This window comes from Pelophylax lessonae (assembly GCF_965119305.1).
Source record: "Pelophylax lessonae genome assembly, chromosome: 1".
Lineage (NCBI taxonomy): Eukaryota > Metazoa > Chordata > Amphibia > Anura > Ranidae > Pelophylax > Pelophylax lessonae.
The window spans coordinates 712,210,741-712,227,766 of record NC_138768.1 but is presented as its reverse complement, the minus strand read 5'-3'; the positions used below and the strand labels follow the sequence as shown (position 1 = coordinate 712,227,766).

Genomic DNA, 17,026 nt, shown 5'->3' with positions numbered 1-17,026 from the left:
ATTTCAATAAAAGTTTGTAATCAAAAAATGCACTGCACTTGCAATCTGCACAGAATGCCATTATTAACCTAACGACACCCCCAAACGCAGGTTGCAAACACAGTGAATTTGCCTGCACCAGGTCACATTGATACAGTAGTACCATGCGATCTGGTTGCTGTGCATTTTTAAAGTAATGCATGCACTATTTGTGGTGCGGTCTGGCGCGATTTTGACCTATTTACATGAATGGGCTGAAATCGCACTGCACCCAAATCGCATGTGAATCTCACTGGAAAGCACAGTGCATGACTGATGGTGTGAACTGGCCCTTATTGTCAAAGGCTAATTGAAAAAGTTAAAGTTAGAAATTGATTGGTCACTATGCACAGCTGCACCAGATTCTGTGTGCACCAGTTTTAGTTAATCCCCCCGCCCCCTCCCCCACCCGAATGTGTTACTGGCAGGATCAATAAGTAAAATAAGAAAAAAGCTAAAAAAAAGTGAATGCAGCCACAGCAACTAAGGACTGGTGTGTTGAAATATATTCAATTTTTGTTCCTAGGTTTTAGACATTCCATGGTCATTTGGTGCTCAATTCTAGCAGGCTGGGTGATTGTTATTTATTGTCTATGGGTCTAAACATGGCCACACAACTGATGAAGGACCGATCTTCCCCCAACTTATTTCTGCCAGTATAAAAAATAGAAGTGAGTTAACATGAAATCTCTTCAAGAAAGATTTGTTTATTTCATAGACAATTGTACAGATTTTATTTTAATCACAATACAGGGGATTACATGGAATATTAGGAGAAAAACAGGTACCTAACCTTAGTTGCATTTCAAAATATACCATGTTTTATGGTAAATCTCAGTATATTTCAAGTTATACATTCTAATGCTTTACCATTTGTATTTTTTATCATTAAAATTGTAGCTCCCTCACTGGGGCTTGTTTATCAAAATATCATAACTCCAAATTGTTTTCATTGTTCATAGCTAGCAGTTTCTTTTATATTCTTCTCTTTTCTATGCTTGAAAAATGATATAGAGCATTTCATTGGTTGCTATAGAAAATGAGAATCCTTGTACAGATCATGTTGTATCTTTCTCTGTTAAGCTGGATACACACTATACAACTTTTGTTGGTAGATTTCCATTAGATTTACCTTCACCTATGTAGTGCAAGGGCCTGCCTGATTGCATACAAATTGAAAGTGTTTAGGTCTGACCACATATTATATGGTTTTGGTAAGTGTAAAGGAAAAAAAATCTAGAGAAAATTGTATAGCGTGTATCCAGCTTTAAGCCCCATACACACGAGTAGAAATTCGGCCGGGAAATTTCGTCCGACGACCGATCTGCCGATTTTCGGCTTGTTAGTATGATGCTTCCGACAACCGACTCCGACTTTTCGGCCAAAAAAATCCTGGTGTGCAGGCTATATAATTTTTGTCGACCCTCAAAACACGTCCGATTTTCGTCTCATTAGTACAGATTTCGATGGGGAACAATCTTATGAGCAAGACTAGGCATGCTCAGAGATGAAAGAACACATACAAAGCAATCCAACACATGACATCACTTCTCAAGTAGAATTCTGTCGTGCGAGAAAATTCGTGTGCAGTCTAGGCACATTCCAACCAACAGACACCACTCTGGACAAAAGACGGACGATCGGTCGGCGGAAATTAGTTGCGTGTGTACGAGGCTTAACTCTCATCATGACACTGGGGTGGACTTACTGGAGACAAATAAACTGTGCACTTTGCAAGTGCAGTTGCACACATTTTCCTAAGTGGTGGTCAAGCGTTACCCTGTAAGGAATATCCAATCCGGTGCAAGGAAAATAAAAAAAAAAGCATATTTGCTTGCACATAATTGGATTAAGGAAAGCGGCAGTGCTTTTACCACTTTTACTAAGCTCTGGGGAAAATTAGTGCAAAGTGCAGTCTTTTTGCCTTTAGTAAATCAACCCCTTTGTCTATTTTTGATTGACCACATTAAGGAAATAAGCAGTAAGACATTAGCGTGAAATAAAGTATGATCAAACGCCTTGTCATGTACATCTTTTTAATTTTAACCTTGACCTATAAGAAGACATTAGGCCCAAGGCGTCAATTCAAATGCATGCAAATGGAACGTGTGGAACCAGGCACACCCTAAGAGGCAGCTGTTGGGGGCTTCAGACATCAAAGACTTCTCATAATTTGGAAGTGTGTCAGTGGCACCCTTTCCTGAAACATTAGATTGCAAGATTGTGAAAAGTCATGGCGCCAAAAAACCAAGACCGAGGTTCAAATCAGGATCAGATAAAAAGACAAAGATACAGAAAACAACAGTCTTGTCAGTGAAGTAATAAATGAATAAAACTGAGGGAAAAACAAGAGGAAGTAAAGAGCTGTCAGTGTGTGAGAAAAATGACTTAGCTAGCGAAAAAAAAAAATTATGCAAAGCTTTTAGATAAATGGATATTGCATAACCATTTGGCCAATAGTAAGACTAACTGTAGTGCTCATTAAAATGTTGTGTTGCAGCTGCCTTTAAACAAATGACAAGATTCTCAAGAACAATCCTTTAAAAGTGGCAAATCATTACATACACAGTTATCTTTGCAAATGTAATCCTTTTATCTTAGATGCCATGTTAAAAATAACAGCTTCTAGAACAAAGAACATTTACAATTCTGCACAAATGCTGAACAATATTAATGGTTAGTTCTGGTTTTCCTAACCTATAGTAACCCTTTATTAACCTGACCTAACCTTTATTTATAGGAGATATCAATGTGTTCACTTTTGGTGTTCATGATGCTTTATACGTAAATTAAAGGGAACAAATATGTATTCCCAGTGGAAAAATATTTGAAGGTATAATTGCAGTGTTTACCTTAAAGTCATTTTGATGTGACTTTTTCATTTTTACATACTTGCTCTTTTATATTTTTTTGTATTATATAAAATGTAGAAATGTTTATATTAGCCACTAGAGGCAAAATATTTTAGCACACTGCAATACCTAACTACCTAACAATCATTCTTTTGAATAAATGTTTTAAATGGTTTACAAAAATAAACCAACATTTTTATCCCCCAAAAAAAAGAGAAACCTCCCATCCCCAAACAATTGTCCCAAAAGAGGGGTCACCCATACAAAATAAAAATGTATTACAAACAGATTCTGGTTGTCAAAAGTATTGGGATGCCTGCCTTTACACACACATGAACTGTAATGGCATCCCAGTCTTAGCCCGTAGGGTTCCATATTGAGTTGGCCCACCCTTTGCAGCTATAACAGCTTCAACTCTTCTGGGAAGGCTGTCCACAAGGTATAGGAGTGTGTCAATGGGAATGTTTGACCATTCTTCCAGAAACGCATTTGTGAGGTCAGGTTCGGATGTGGGACAAGAAGGCCTGGCTCGCAGTCTCCTCTCTAGTGCATCACAAAGGTGTTCTATCGGGTTGCGGTTAGGGCTCTGTGCAGGCCAGTCAGGTTCCTCCACCCCAAACTCGCTAATCAGTGCCTGACCTCACAAATGCGCTTCTGAAAGAATGGTCAAACATTCCCATAGACACACTCCTAAACCTTGTGAACAGCCTTCCCATAAGAGTTAAAGCTGTTATAGCTGCAAAGAGTAGGCCAACTCAACATTGAACCCTACAGACTAAGACTGGGATGCCATTAAAGTTTATGTACATGTAAAGGCGGGCGTCCCAATCCGTTTGACAAGATAGTATATATTGTGGCTTCTTTGTATTGTTTAAGCTGTTAACAACTGATACATTTCTCAGTTTTCTTTTTTTATCAAAATATCTCAACATTATACCACTCAATAAGACCCATAGAAAAATAACTGGTACCATAAAAAAAAACCCTTGTCCTGGTGTGGGTAGGAAGGATGGAATGGAGGATACCCACCATAATAAAAGCTGCAATTAGGTTAACCCTAGGAGAGTAATCTATCTAGTATTAGTTCTGTAGGTGCTACAACTGGGGTACTATGCCAGTCTTCCCATAATTCAACAATTTTTTGTTTAAAGTCTAATACCTCTGGGGCATAGGGTAAATCTACAACGTGTGCATTTGATATTCTTAAATTCACAGAATAATTAATATTGTCAACAAAATCACATAGGTAGATTGCCATGACATCATATTAATAAACAATATCCTATATTATTGCATTTAAACGCATATATTAAAAACAACTGTTGTATGCATTGTTTTAATGTTACCCCACTTCATGTCCAACTTCTACTAAAAATATTGGTTGGAGTTAGGCTTCAACCATCATATGGCTTTTTCCATTCCTTTCTCCCTCCAAGTGCCAGAAAATATTACACATACATCTCATTGTCTGAAGTAGTTTCTGTCCTATTCACTAATCCAATCTTGTAGGTCCAGAGGCACTCTGAAAAGGACCCCACCTTACTAGTAAAGACTACACTACATGGAAATGCCTGACATGGTATAACTTACTTGTAATCCTCAAGGTGTCTTTTGCCTGAGAAACACAGAAAGATGACGGTTCTATAATCAGGGGAAGAAAAAACAAACATTTTTAAAAGGGTCATAAGCGGCACGCCAGGCCCATGTGCTATCTTTGCTACATCACTGAGACATATTCTACTACAGTGCTCATTCTACATTTTAGACATTTTCAATTTGAAGAAACAGATAATAATTTACTACTGACATTTTAATAACTTTAAACTATATTCTGCTTGTACTTAGAAAATAAAACCTTTAACCTGTTTCCAGATCTAGCCACAACAAGTAGGTCTATATTATGCACAAAGCCTCAAGCCCCGACTTCCTGGATCATAGCATTTCTGCTTTTCTATCCTATGCCGTTAAGCTCTATTTATAAATATATTCCCATCGTACTTATAGTTAGCACAGAAAAAAATGAGGTCATTTGTTTAATATAGTGTGTTTGGCAGCCCCAAATCAATATTACAATATATTTGTTTTTTTCTTTTCTGCCCGAGGCAAAAAAATTCAGCGGTATGCCCCATCACCTCCAGTTAATTAACAATACACAAGGTGTGTGGGCTGCCAGGTTGTATCAAAAAAACAACTGTAACGGCTGCATATGTTTTTAATATTTAAACTAATGATTTGATGTTCGTTCCACTCATTTCTCCAAAAAAACTGACTTCTAGATTCAAGGCATGAAAACAAGATGTTTGTGCAGAAAGTAAATTTCGCTCTGAGCCTTTGCATCCAGCCATATTGTTATATTAATAACAGATACATCAGCTGGTATACAGGAGTGCCTTGCAACAGGATTATTGATTTATGACTTGTTACACATCATGGGGTTAAACAGATGCAATAATTCCTTGCCACCATCAGCCTGGAGAAAAGACCTCTCTCATTTTGATCGAGCCACAGTGTAATTAAAACATGATGAGCCCTGGAATTAAGCACCAGGCATTGAATTCAAGTCTACTGATCTCTAACATATGCTGTGAATATGGTCTACGGAAAGCAAGGGTGGGGTATATATGCAGCACAAATGTGTTAAAATATTTACATAAAGCTACTGATTAATAACGCAGAACACATTCATGAGAATATTTTTTGTTCAGAAGTGCTTGGAGGTATAATACATTTTAAAAGAAACAACGGGAGATACTTGTTTATGAGTAAAGATAATCTCTTGGTACTCATTTGTTTATCTTAAGAGTTTCATTACACAGGGAGGCAGAAAAAAGTAAATTGTAACTTCTATTATAGCTACTACTATAATATGGATTTTGGTGTGGACTGTGGGCCAGATCCATAAATTCCAGGAATAAAAGAAATGTTCAATCTAGAACTTTGCTGCAAGTTTTTGCAAGTTTTTGATACAAAAAAAAAACAAACAAACAAAAAAAAAAAACTGGAAAGTGCAGAGTCTCATAGTAACCAATAACTTATTGTTGTTCCTACTGCCCCAATGTTTAGATGCAGGGTAAACTTTGACTGATTCTACAACAAATTGTATGTAATTATTGCATTTGCACTGCCTTGTTGCAAAGTCTAAAAGTTCTGAGGGTCAGGAAATGTTTGATTTTTGGTGACCAATAGTTCATCATTCCCAGAGATATGTTAAAACCTTGGTGTGTCTGATGAATATGTCCTTGGAAATGTATACATTTAGGTGGAATGAGCAATGCCTGTTGCATAATGTTCCCTATAACCTGGAATCATGGGGCCCCATGCAGCCTATCTGACGAAACCTCCAAACCTCTGCCCATGACCCCACTCCTAACCCTGCCCGCCCACCTAAAATAATGCAGCTTTGTCTTCAAGGGATAAAAAATGCTTTAAAAGCCTTTATAGGTTACCAGTTTCGAGTTAGACAAGAGGTCTGGTGCTAGGAATATTGCTTTTTTTCAAGTTCAACTTTATTGCTATCAAAGAGGAGAAATAACAAGTCTTGTGATAGCTGGGGCTGTGACAAGGCCTCTTTATGGAGAGATCAGGGATCTTTTAGACCCCTGATCTCTCCCCTGCCCTTCAAGGCAACTGATCAAACACAGATTGGTTTGATTGGCTGCTTTCCTGGGCAGTACCAGCCAGGTAAACACAGATCTCAAACTGGAAGTGATCTAATCTTCGTAACTTCATTCATCACAGAGGGCAGGGAGAAACTGATGTTCCTCTCTCTACTCGGTATGCTACCAACCCGACCGCTTGCAGCAGGACAGCCTGGGAAAACAGAGGTGGGCTGTAGGTGAGCAGAACAGTAGTGATAGAAAACAAAACAAAAAATAAATAAATCAGGGAAAACAAAAAATAAAAGACAACAGTAGTGATATTTTTAGCTGCACAAAAATCATCTGGATCATGCTCGATTCCCCCATCAACAACGACTGGGGGGATGCCATCCCTTCCAGGAGATGACAGTGATTACAGGTAGTGGCTATAATAGCTGCTAGCAATAATCACATGTAAAACCCGACATGCTGGTTGTACCCAATTCATACAACAATTGACTTGGGTATAATCAGCCTGCCCACTGATGGTTCAAATCTCGGCCGGACCTTGCTGAACCAACCAAGATTTGAACCATCTATGGACAGCTTAAAGATGCATTTCACTGTCCTTTCTTTAAGGATCGTCATGATAACCACACAGTACAGGTGCTGTGGCTTAAAGCACTTGTACTGTGTGGCTATCATCATGATAATAATGATGTTCACATTTAGTTGCTTTCTGCTGTATATTTGAACTTAGGCAGCGATCAGGACTTAGGGAAAGGTGTGTGTGCACTGTCATGACTGTACCTTTCCTGAGACTTGTCACTGCTGGCGATCCCTCTGTGTGCACTGCTGGGCTGGCTGCTGAGTGGATGGACATCACATCCTGCCTCTGCCTGCACTGGTCGCTTCCATCTAGGCTGCCCTAAGTCTGGCAGTCTGCCAGTGCTCTTCTTTTGCCTACTTCCCTCAGCAGTTACTGAGGGTCAGGCAGTGTGCAAGGTAGAGTCAGACAGTGTGCAAGGCAAGCCAAACAAAATCACTCCGCCAGGCCAGCAGCAGGGACTTCCATACACAGTTTGAATCTCGGCCTGTTTAATTGGAACTGGGGGAGATTTGAACCGTTAACGGGCAGGCTGAATGTACCAAGTTGATCTTCCGAATATCACTAGTGACTGTCACAGCCACTAGCGATAATCACTGTCTTCTCCCAGTGGGGATGGCTTACCCCACCTGCTCCTGCCCCCCCTCCGCTGGTATCAGGCAATTGCTCAGCTTGAGGGTTTCCCCTGTCAGCTCTGTCTGTGTTGATGGGGGAATTGTGCAAATTTCTTTCCTGTAACCTGTGGCTGCAGGAAAGAAATTTGCACAGTGTATGGTCTGCCTTAGAGAGCCAGGACTTCACATGAAATGAGGCACAGGATAGTGTGTATGTCCGCAGGTGCCCCAGAAAATGAAAAAAGAAGTCCCCCTCAATATCCAGTCTACTGACCCATTGCGGGGGAACAGTATGTGTACACTGACTGTGACTGACTGTACACATCCTAAATGAAGCCTGAAGCTGCCGGCTGGGTCCCTCTGTAAAGTGACGGGGCCCGGGGGCCCCTATAGAAGGCCCAGTGAAACCCCCTTATCAGTGATCCTGCTTGGGATAATGCATCCCCAGATTACTTCTACAACTAAAATAGAGAACAACAAGGCTGGCTTAAAGTGTTTTTCCACTTTTGTAGTCAAATTTGAGAAAACCCTGCTTTATGTTTATTATGTGTTTCTATTTACACAGCACGCCTAATTTTTAAATTTTTTTAAATATTTCTTATTTTTAGATGTTTCTGAGGTAGCTTAGGGTAATTTGTCCCAGGTCTCATTACTTTCCAATAGAGAATCCCAGCTCCTGAACCTTTAATCTTTTGTTAAGACAGTTTTCAACTCTAGTGAACCTGATAAGATGTCTGCCCCCAAACCAAGTTAATTATAATTAACAGAGCTTCCCAATCACCCTCATGACAAAGAGAACTAAATATAATTTTTCTTTGCTAGGAATTCCAGAAAAAAAGCATCCGAAAAAGGTAAGCAAGGCAATTGTAATATTTTTGTTAAACTTTGCTATGTAAATGGAGACTTGTAACAAATATAAAGTCGATATTCAAATTTGGATACAAGAGTGGAAATACCCTTAAAGCAACCCTGTACTGACTACTAATTAATAACAGTATCTTTAGCAGGCACCCCAAGGTGTTCTTACTTGCACAGCACTGTCTATCATTTCTATTCTGCCACTTTAGCACCATGAAAACCCCACATTTCCAGTTATAATATACACACATTTGACCATCATTATAGGGGCGGGAATGTTAAAAGGAAATTCAGCTTTTCAATTTATTTTCTTCTAGTATATCTTTTACACTTTTTAGAATCATATTAATGTAAGATTTGACCTTTTAATAAGATTGCATTGCATTTAATTAAATCTAGATGTAATTGCATGTCACAGGAAAAGTGCAGTGTATCTTCATAGAGGTCTTTAGGCGGGTACAAATGTATAGAAATTCGGCAGCAGGAACCTTCTCTCTGTTCAACAATTGGTTCCTGTTGAATGATCATGCTGGAGCACTTAAGTCGGGTACAAATGTATAGAAATTCGGCAGCAGGAACCTTCTCTCTGTTCAACAATTGGTTCCTGTTGAATGATCATGCTGGAGCACTTAAGTCGGGTACACATGTATAGAAATTCGGCTGCAGGAACCTTCTCTCTGTTCAACAATCGGTTCCTGTTGAATGATCATGCTGGAGCACTTAAGTCAGGTACAAATGTATAGAAATTCGGCTGCAGGAACCTTCTCTCTGTTCAACAATCGGTTCCTGTTGAATGATCATGCTGGAGCACTTAAGTCGGGTATACATGTATAGAAATTCGGCAGCAGGAACCTCCTCTCTGTTCAACAATCGGTTCCAGTTGAATGATCATGCTGGAGCCCTTAAGTCGGGTACACATGTATAGAAATTCGGCAGCAGGAACCTCCTCTCTGTTCAACAATCGGTTCCAGTTGAATGATCATGCTGGAGCCCTTAAGTTGGGTACACATGTATAGAAATTCAGCAGCAGGAACCTCATCTCTATTCAACAATCGGTTTTTGTTGAGTGATCATGTTGGAATACCAACATTTGGCAGGGGGGGGGGTACAGTCCCCGTTGTCGGAATACAAAGACACAGAGGCAGAGATCCCTGCATCCACATAACATGCATAGATGCTGGGATCTGTCAGTTTCTCAACCAGCAGGTTGAATGAAAACAATTGTTTGTGTGTACCCTGATTTATTTTTAGTTATCTTTACTTTTTAAGCCTCTCACATTTCGTACATGCTTGCTTTGCCATGTATTTGTAGTTGTAACAAATGTAGATATTTGTAGATTAGTCATTAAAGGATAGATAAGCTACAAAATATACTGCCTAAATGCTTACCAAATGCATAGAGAATATTGTATTCAATGAGTCAGCTGACCTTAAAACTTGCATTGTGGGAAGAAGCAGTAAAGCACAAGCACTGTGTTGCACTGCTAAGCCAGATACAGAGCCCATGTATGTAATGAACAAATATGTATGTCCCCCATATAAATATATAATTATAAACTATGCACAAAAAAATAACTGTGTAAAACATTAACACGAATTGACAAGTATATATACTTCAAACTATTGTTTTATATGAGAAGTTAAGACGTTATAAAGATTATACATTCCTTTTGCCCTTTGCTAAAGCATATTGAATAAAAATGTATGGTGACTAAGAGGTTGGGCTTTAATGCCCACATATGCGTCCATGGAGGGCTGAGATTCTGTGCTTCCAATCATACACAGCTTTCAGTCTCTAGGTCTTGATAGGGAGCAGGCAGGATGGGCTCCTGATCATGTGACCACTGTGACAGCTAGTCAGGTGATTGAGAAGGTAGGAAGTTCCACAATACACTGCTTCCTAATTACTTAACGTGTTTCATTAAGGGACAAACCATGCTATACTAGAGAAGGGAAAAGCGAGCTTAGTCATAACAAATCAAAGAAAAAATGAGTGTGACAGTTGAACACCTAGTGATGCCTCATGCCTGCCCTTTAATGGGTTCTGAACAACACGAGGAAGAGGTGGAGTTCCTTGTTCCTTGGTTCGTGTGTACGCTGTTACTGGCTGTCACAATGGTCACATGAGTAGGAGCCCCTTCCACCGCCTCCAATTCTAAGGGGGAGCGCAGTGAGTGCACTTTCAGCATGGAACAGTGGTGCACCATGGATGCATATATGCAGCACCTGGGTGTTAAGGCCTATCCGCCCTGCTGCAAAACATGTACGCTAGACTGTTGGTAAGAGGTTGAAGTGATTGCAAATTCTCATTTTTTTTGGGGGGTTAAAAATAACAAACATGTTATACTAACCTGCTCTGTGCAGTGGTTTTGGACAGAGCAGCCCCGATCCTCCTCTTCTCGGGTCCCTCTTCTGTGCTCCTAGCTTCTCCCTCCTGTTGAGTGACCCCACAGCAAGCAGCTTGCTATAGGGGCACCCAAGTCGAGCTGCAGCCCCTGTGTCCATTTGACACAGAGCCGCGGCGTGCCCCTGGCCCCTCTCTTTCTGATTGGCTCACTGAATTGGCTCCCAGCAGTGGGAGCCAATGGCGTCATGCTGCCATCTGAGCCAATCAGGAGGGAGAGTCTCGGGCAGCCGAGACACCCCTGTAACATTGCTAGATAGAGATGGGGCTCAGGTAAGTATTAGTGGGGCTGAGGGGGCTGCTGCAAACAGAAGGCTTTTTATCTTAATGCATAGATAAAAGATAAAAAACCTTCGGACTTTACAATCACTTTGTAAAGGAAAATTATTTGACGACAAAGTCTTTATTCAGACAAAAAACAAAAACAAAAAAATCTAAAAAATGAGGATACTTGTATAAATCTATTGTACAACATATTTGTAGCACATTTATCTCCTAAATAGTGCCTAAAGGTGGAGTTAATGGTCAAAATAAATCATGGACTCTTCCAGCCTGACCCAAACAATCGGTGTGTGGTAATCGCTGTGTAACCACAGTGCAGATAAGACTTGAAGCTGCAGAGGTAGTCTGCTAACAGGTAAAGTGGCCAGGCAGCAGCAGCAGGGAGCAGGAAGATAGCATATTTTATCTTGCATGTTAGCCCTGTCTATTCATTATCTAGACAGTTTTATGACTGCCATGGATATCACAGCCTAAAAGATTCTTATGATGGATGGGGAGGCTAAGTTCAGAGATTCCATAGAGTTGACTTGCATATCCCAAGCCCTCAACTCAGTCATTCATGCCCATGGCATTTTATCTTTGATTGATATACAAAGTAAACAACTGTGGAAGCCGGAGAGGAGATAATATTTCCCAGAGAAGTATGGGGTGACTTAGTAAATTACCCACCACAATTCCCTGTGACTTGTGGTAACAGTAAAAATGAATAAATGGAAACAAATAAAGCCAGTTGTGCTGCTTTATTGCTATGGTAGTATTCAGGAAATTGTAGATGGAATGCTACCAAAGAAAATACACACACACACACACGCAAACACAGACCCTCGACTGCTTACTACACACATACCACACAACTTCCTAGGACAAGTATTACCTTCTCAGTTAAGATGGAAACACTAAACAGCGCCTTGTAGCTACAGGGATATAAGGGCCATATTTCCACTTGTAAATAGACCTGACACCCATTACATGTGATAACCTCAGCATGGATTCCTGACAATTAGCTGTAAGACGCAGCCCCATTGAAAGCAATGGGAGGCTGCTGGTTCCCGCAGCTAATTATTATTATTATTAATATTATTATTATTATATAGGATTTATATAGCACCAACAGTTTATGCAGTGCTTTAAAACTTGAGGGTAGACAGTACAAATACAATACATTTTATTATAGTATGAATCAGAGGGCCCTGCTCGTTAGAGCTTACAATCTAAGAGATCACAGCCACTCTCATGTAATTGCTCATGCAGTAATCACGTGAGAGTGATCAGTCTGGGACGTAGACTGTCTCTGTGTAGGGCTGATGACTCGCAGGTGGTCACTACATGTGCAATTACATTAAAGTCGCTGGAATTAGCTGTGGGAACTGGAAGTCTCCCATTGATTTTAATTGGGCTACGTCCCACAGCTAATCGCCGGGAACCCCTACTGGGGTTCACACATGTAATTGGTGCTGGGCCCATTTGCAGGTGTAAAAGTGGCCTTAAGTAGACTTGTCATGGGAGAGATAAGGGGCCGACATCTTTCTAAAGATGCTAGTTGCCTGTCTGTTATGCTGAATCTGGGGCTTAAAACATTTAAAATCACAGATAAGAGCAGGTTTGCACATTAGGCATATTGGAGTTGTGAATCTGTTACATGGTTCAGTGACTCAGCATATACAAAGCTAGTGGGTCATCATACCAGCCACACAACTAGCATTTTAAGGAGAGGTCAGCAGTGGCAGCCACTGTGCTTCACAATAGGTGTCGGTTAAAAGATCCCTGTACTCTTAGAGGTAGTATACACTAATTTCTATAGAATGACCATCTATCATTAGTCCCCAAGGAAGATGGTCTTCCCATAGAAAATAATAGGATGCTACTGCACAGCCTTCAAAAGACCTGCAAAGCACATGCATGTGTGACTACCAAGCTTACCCATGACGGCGCGTGCAGCCTGTGACTATGCCATGAATGGTTCTAAGATAGGTTGTGAAATCTCCATACTAGGTAGACCTGGATTTTGAAATGTTTTAAAGATTTGTGGACGTTTTTCCAGCAAAATAACAATACATAGAGACAAATGAAATACTGGATATTTTTTAGGAATAATGTACATAGAACAAATTAAATAATACATAATTAAATATCTGCAGCTCAGATATAAATGTTTTGGCCTAACAACCATTCTTATATTAGAATAGTTATATATAAATAATAAAATAATTCCTCCACTACTTTCTGAACCTCAGATTTTGTTATGTGTTTGACTGTACTTATTAGGATGCTGGCAATTCTACAATGACACTTAAAAATGCACTAATGGGATCAGAGAGCAATATATTTCATGTATAATCTATTCCATATTTTTCCTTTCTGTAATTTTATTATAAGCCCTAAAGCATTATTACAAATGAGTTTTCATTAGTATTCATGATGCCATATTATTTGCACATGCATGTGCATGAAGTATGCCCACTGCTGGATAATTTGATTTTTTCCAACTTCCACAATTCAGTCAATACTCATACTGTATGTTCACTCAGCTGATCTGACATAAGTATGTGCAGGCTTGCATGCAACTGTGTTTACTTATGAACTGTTTTCTGGTCTTTTCAAAAAGGGCGCATTTAATTTGAATGCATTTAATTTTAATGTCATAGGCACACTTGCAAACCAAAGAAGCAGTTATTAAGCCACAAAAAAATAGTCATCCTAATTTACCAAATGACTGTTACTTCCTCAACTGAATAAATATGAAAAATTACCCTGCAAAAAAGAAAAAAAAATGCTCTTTAGAATAGTTTCACATGCCAAATGCTACCCAGCATCTCTGAGTGTGTAATATAACATGTCTTCCTGCTGAACACTGTAGTTCCTTCGACCATCCCCTGCATCGCTATAGGACACAGTAGGAATTAGCGAGAGAAACCGCAGTAGCCAGCAGAGAACATGCTAACCAAAACACCTAGAAGTGTTAGATAGTAGTGTCTGATGCTCTTCAAGAGAGCAAAAATTCAACACTGACACCAGCAAAGATAAGTATTCTTCTTTTAAGCTATAGAAATGTAATTTGTGCTTGGTATTACTTTAACAATTCACAGTGGAAATTTACATTCTCAAATTCATAAAATTTAGTTTCTTTATTTAATTAATTTTATTTTATTTAGTAAATAATTTGACATTGCGTTCAACATATGGATTTACCATATTGCTTTTTACCTATTTTTATATACACCAATCAGCCATAACAGTATGAAAACCCACTGTAATCCATTGAGGCATGGATTCCACTAGACCTCCTTTGGTATTGGGCACCAAGCCATCAGTGGTAGTAGATCCTATACTTTCTGTAAACTGTGAGGTGGGGCCTCCATGGATCAGATTTGTTTTTTGGGCATATCCCACAGATGCTTGGTTTGATGGAGATTTGTAGGCCAAGTTAACACCTCAAGCTCATTATTGTGTTCCCCATACCATTCCTGAATTCATCAGACCAAGCCACCATCTTCCATTGCTCCTGTGGTCCAGTTCTGATGCTCACATGGTTTTGGCTGTGGACACGGGTCAGCTTGGGCACTGACCAGTCTGCTGCTAAGCGGCCCAATATGCAACAAACTACCTTTCAATCAGAACCAGCATTGACTTTTTCAGCAATTTGAGCAACAGTAGCTCTCTTATTGGGTTGGAATACATGGACCAGCCTTTGCTCCCTATGTGCATCAGTGAGCCTTGGCTGCCCATGACTCTGTTGCCAGTTTTCCCTCTTTGGACCACTTTTGGTAGGTCCTAACCACAGTAAACTGGGAAAATCCCCAGTATCTGCAGTTTAAGATCTGTTCTGACTCAGTTGCCCAGCCATTACAATTTGGCCAAAGTCATTCAGACACTTACGCTTGTCACTTCAGATGCCATTGTAACAAGATAATCAATGGTATTCACTCTACCCATCAGTGGTAATAATGTTATGAATGATCAGTGTAAAATAAAATAATGCCTGGTTCCCTAAAGCATGCCAAGGTAAACACTATTTTATAAACCATATTTTATGCCAATTTTTTTTCCTAGGCTATAATACACAACACAGTAATTCTTTTGGTGTAAATGTACAAAATGAAAGCATTTTGTCTGCAGCATGTAATGACACCACAGCCCTAATGAAATACATATTCTGCACTTTGTGACCCACTTAGTGTCAGAATAAATCTTATTAGTTCTATAAGTGCTATCCGTCTTGTGGCGAGGAGGAAAGAGTGGTTTTGCTGGTGGTTCAGGAGTGATACTTGGATATTTGGTCACTCAGTTGTATGAATGAGAAGGGCTTGTGCAGAAAAGCCCCGAGCTTAAACATGCCACTCATTGAAGTTCAAAGCAATATTCCTTGCCACTGCAGGAATGAACGTTTGGAGTGGTTACTGTTTTCAGGACACTTCAACTAAATCGCTTGATGATTATCACATATAACAATGCCAAAAACATTTCACGTCTTTAAAATATGAAGTGCTGGTTCAGAAACCGTATAAAACAGACTTCTTGAAATGCAGCCGAGGCCAGCTATGAATCACCGGCAAATTAGTGCTATGCAAAACCCCAAATAATCACATCATGATCAACTATCTGCTTCCGGAGTTGTTCTATAAACCTTGGAGAAATGGCTGCAACCAAACTGACCCTTATGTCACCTTTAATAAACAAGATAAGTGCAAAAATGAAAGGAATGGGGATGTGTCTGGATTTTTAGAGCAGGCATGCAAGGCTCTTACAAGCTGTGTATTCACATTCCCAGCCCACGGATCTGTTTACTCTTTCTGGCAAATTGCTGTTCTAACTAAACTGCCAAATAGTCTGCTGAAAAATAGTCTGATTAAAAAAATATTCAATGTGACAGATATAGAAGGTACTTAATTAATACAAGCAACGGGATGAAGAGGAGGTCTGCTCTAGAGATTGGCTGATGTATAGGTATGATCTGACTCTTATGCCCCATACACACGTGCAGATTGTCTGCAGACTTTTGTCTGCAGACTTACCTTTTCTATGTAGTGCAAGGGCCTGCCGGATTGCATACAAATTGAAAGTGTTTAGGTTTGACCTCATATTATATTGTTTTGGTAAGTCTGCAGACAAAAGTCTGCAGATAATCTGCACGTGTGTATGGGGCATAAGGCATATATATATCTTGCACAGCAAGCACATGAACAGGATTGCTCACCTTGGCTAAGTGTTCACGTTTTAAGGTTTTGTACAGTTAAAGTGATTGTAAATGATCACCTTGTAAATCAACCAATTCAGTTTAAAATAAAAACTAAGGGCAAAACATTTTTATATAGATATATTAAAAAAAAAAAAAACATTATAAATACCTTTTTTCCCTTTTTTTTAAGTGATCACTCCAAAGACATGCTGGTAGGTTAATTGGATCCTGTATAAAATTGGCCCTACTATGTATGTATGAATGTGAGTTAGGGACCTTAGATTGTAAGCTCCTTGAGGGCAGGGACTGATGTGAATGTGCAAAGTATATGTAAAGCACTGCGTAAATTGACAGCGCTATATAAGAACCCGAAATAATAATAATAATAATTACATTCCCTCTGTTCTCAGCAGCAGAGAAAAGAGGGCTGTTCTCAACTTCTGCTGCTCCCCACAGCTTTTATGCTGGAGAAGCAGCAGCACATTGAGATTCCCAGTGAATGGCTGTGCATTAGGGGGTGTCAGGACAAGTCTGAACATTTGAAGAGAGTACACTGAGTTCCCAGCATAGCTAGAGAACTGGCCATGATGTGCTCTCCTGCTTAATGTGGTCAGTTTTTAATAGGCAAGCAAGGGGA

At 39.7% G+C, this 17,026-nt stretch overlaps 1 protein-coding gene across 22 annotated transcripts in view; it reads right to left on the bottom strand.

Moving 5' to 3' along the window:
* Positions 1–17,026, bottom strand: part of TENM3 (teneurin transmembrane protein 3) — a 1,577,510-nt gene that overhangs the window by 890,318 nt on the left and 670,166 nt on the right. For 15 of the 22 annotated variants that reach the window (XM_082244015.1, XM_082244035.1, XM_082244033.1 and 12 more), the window contains one exon: positions 4,461–4,511. The exons of the other annotated variants lie outside the window; for them this stretch is intronic. In XM_082244015.1, the coding sequence (XP_082100141.1) occupies positions 4,461–4,511 (51 nt within the window). The remainder of the gene's footprint in view (positions 1–4,460; positions 4,512–17,026) is intronic. 22 annotated transcript variants of the gene reach the window in all.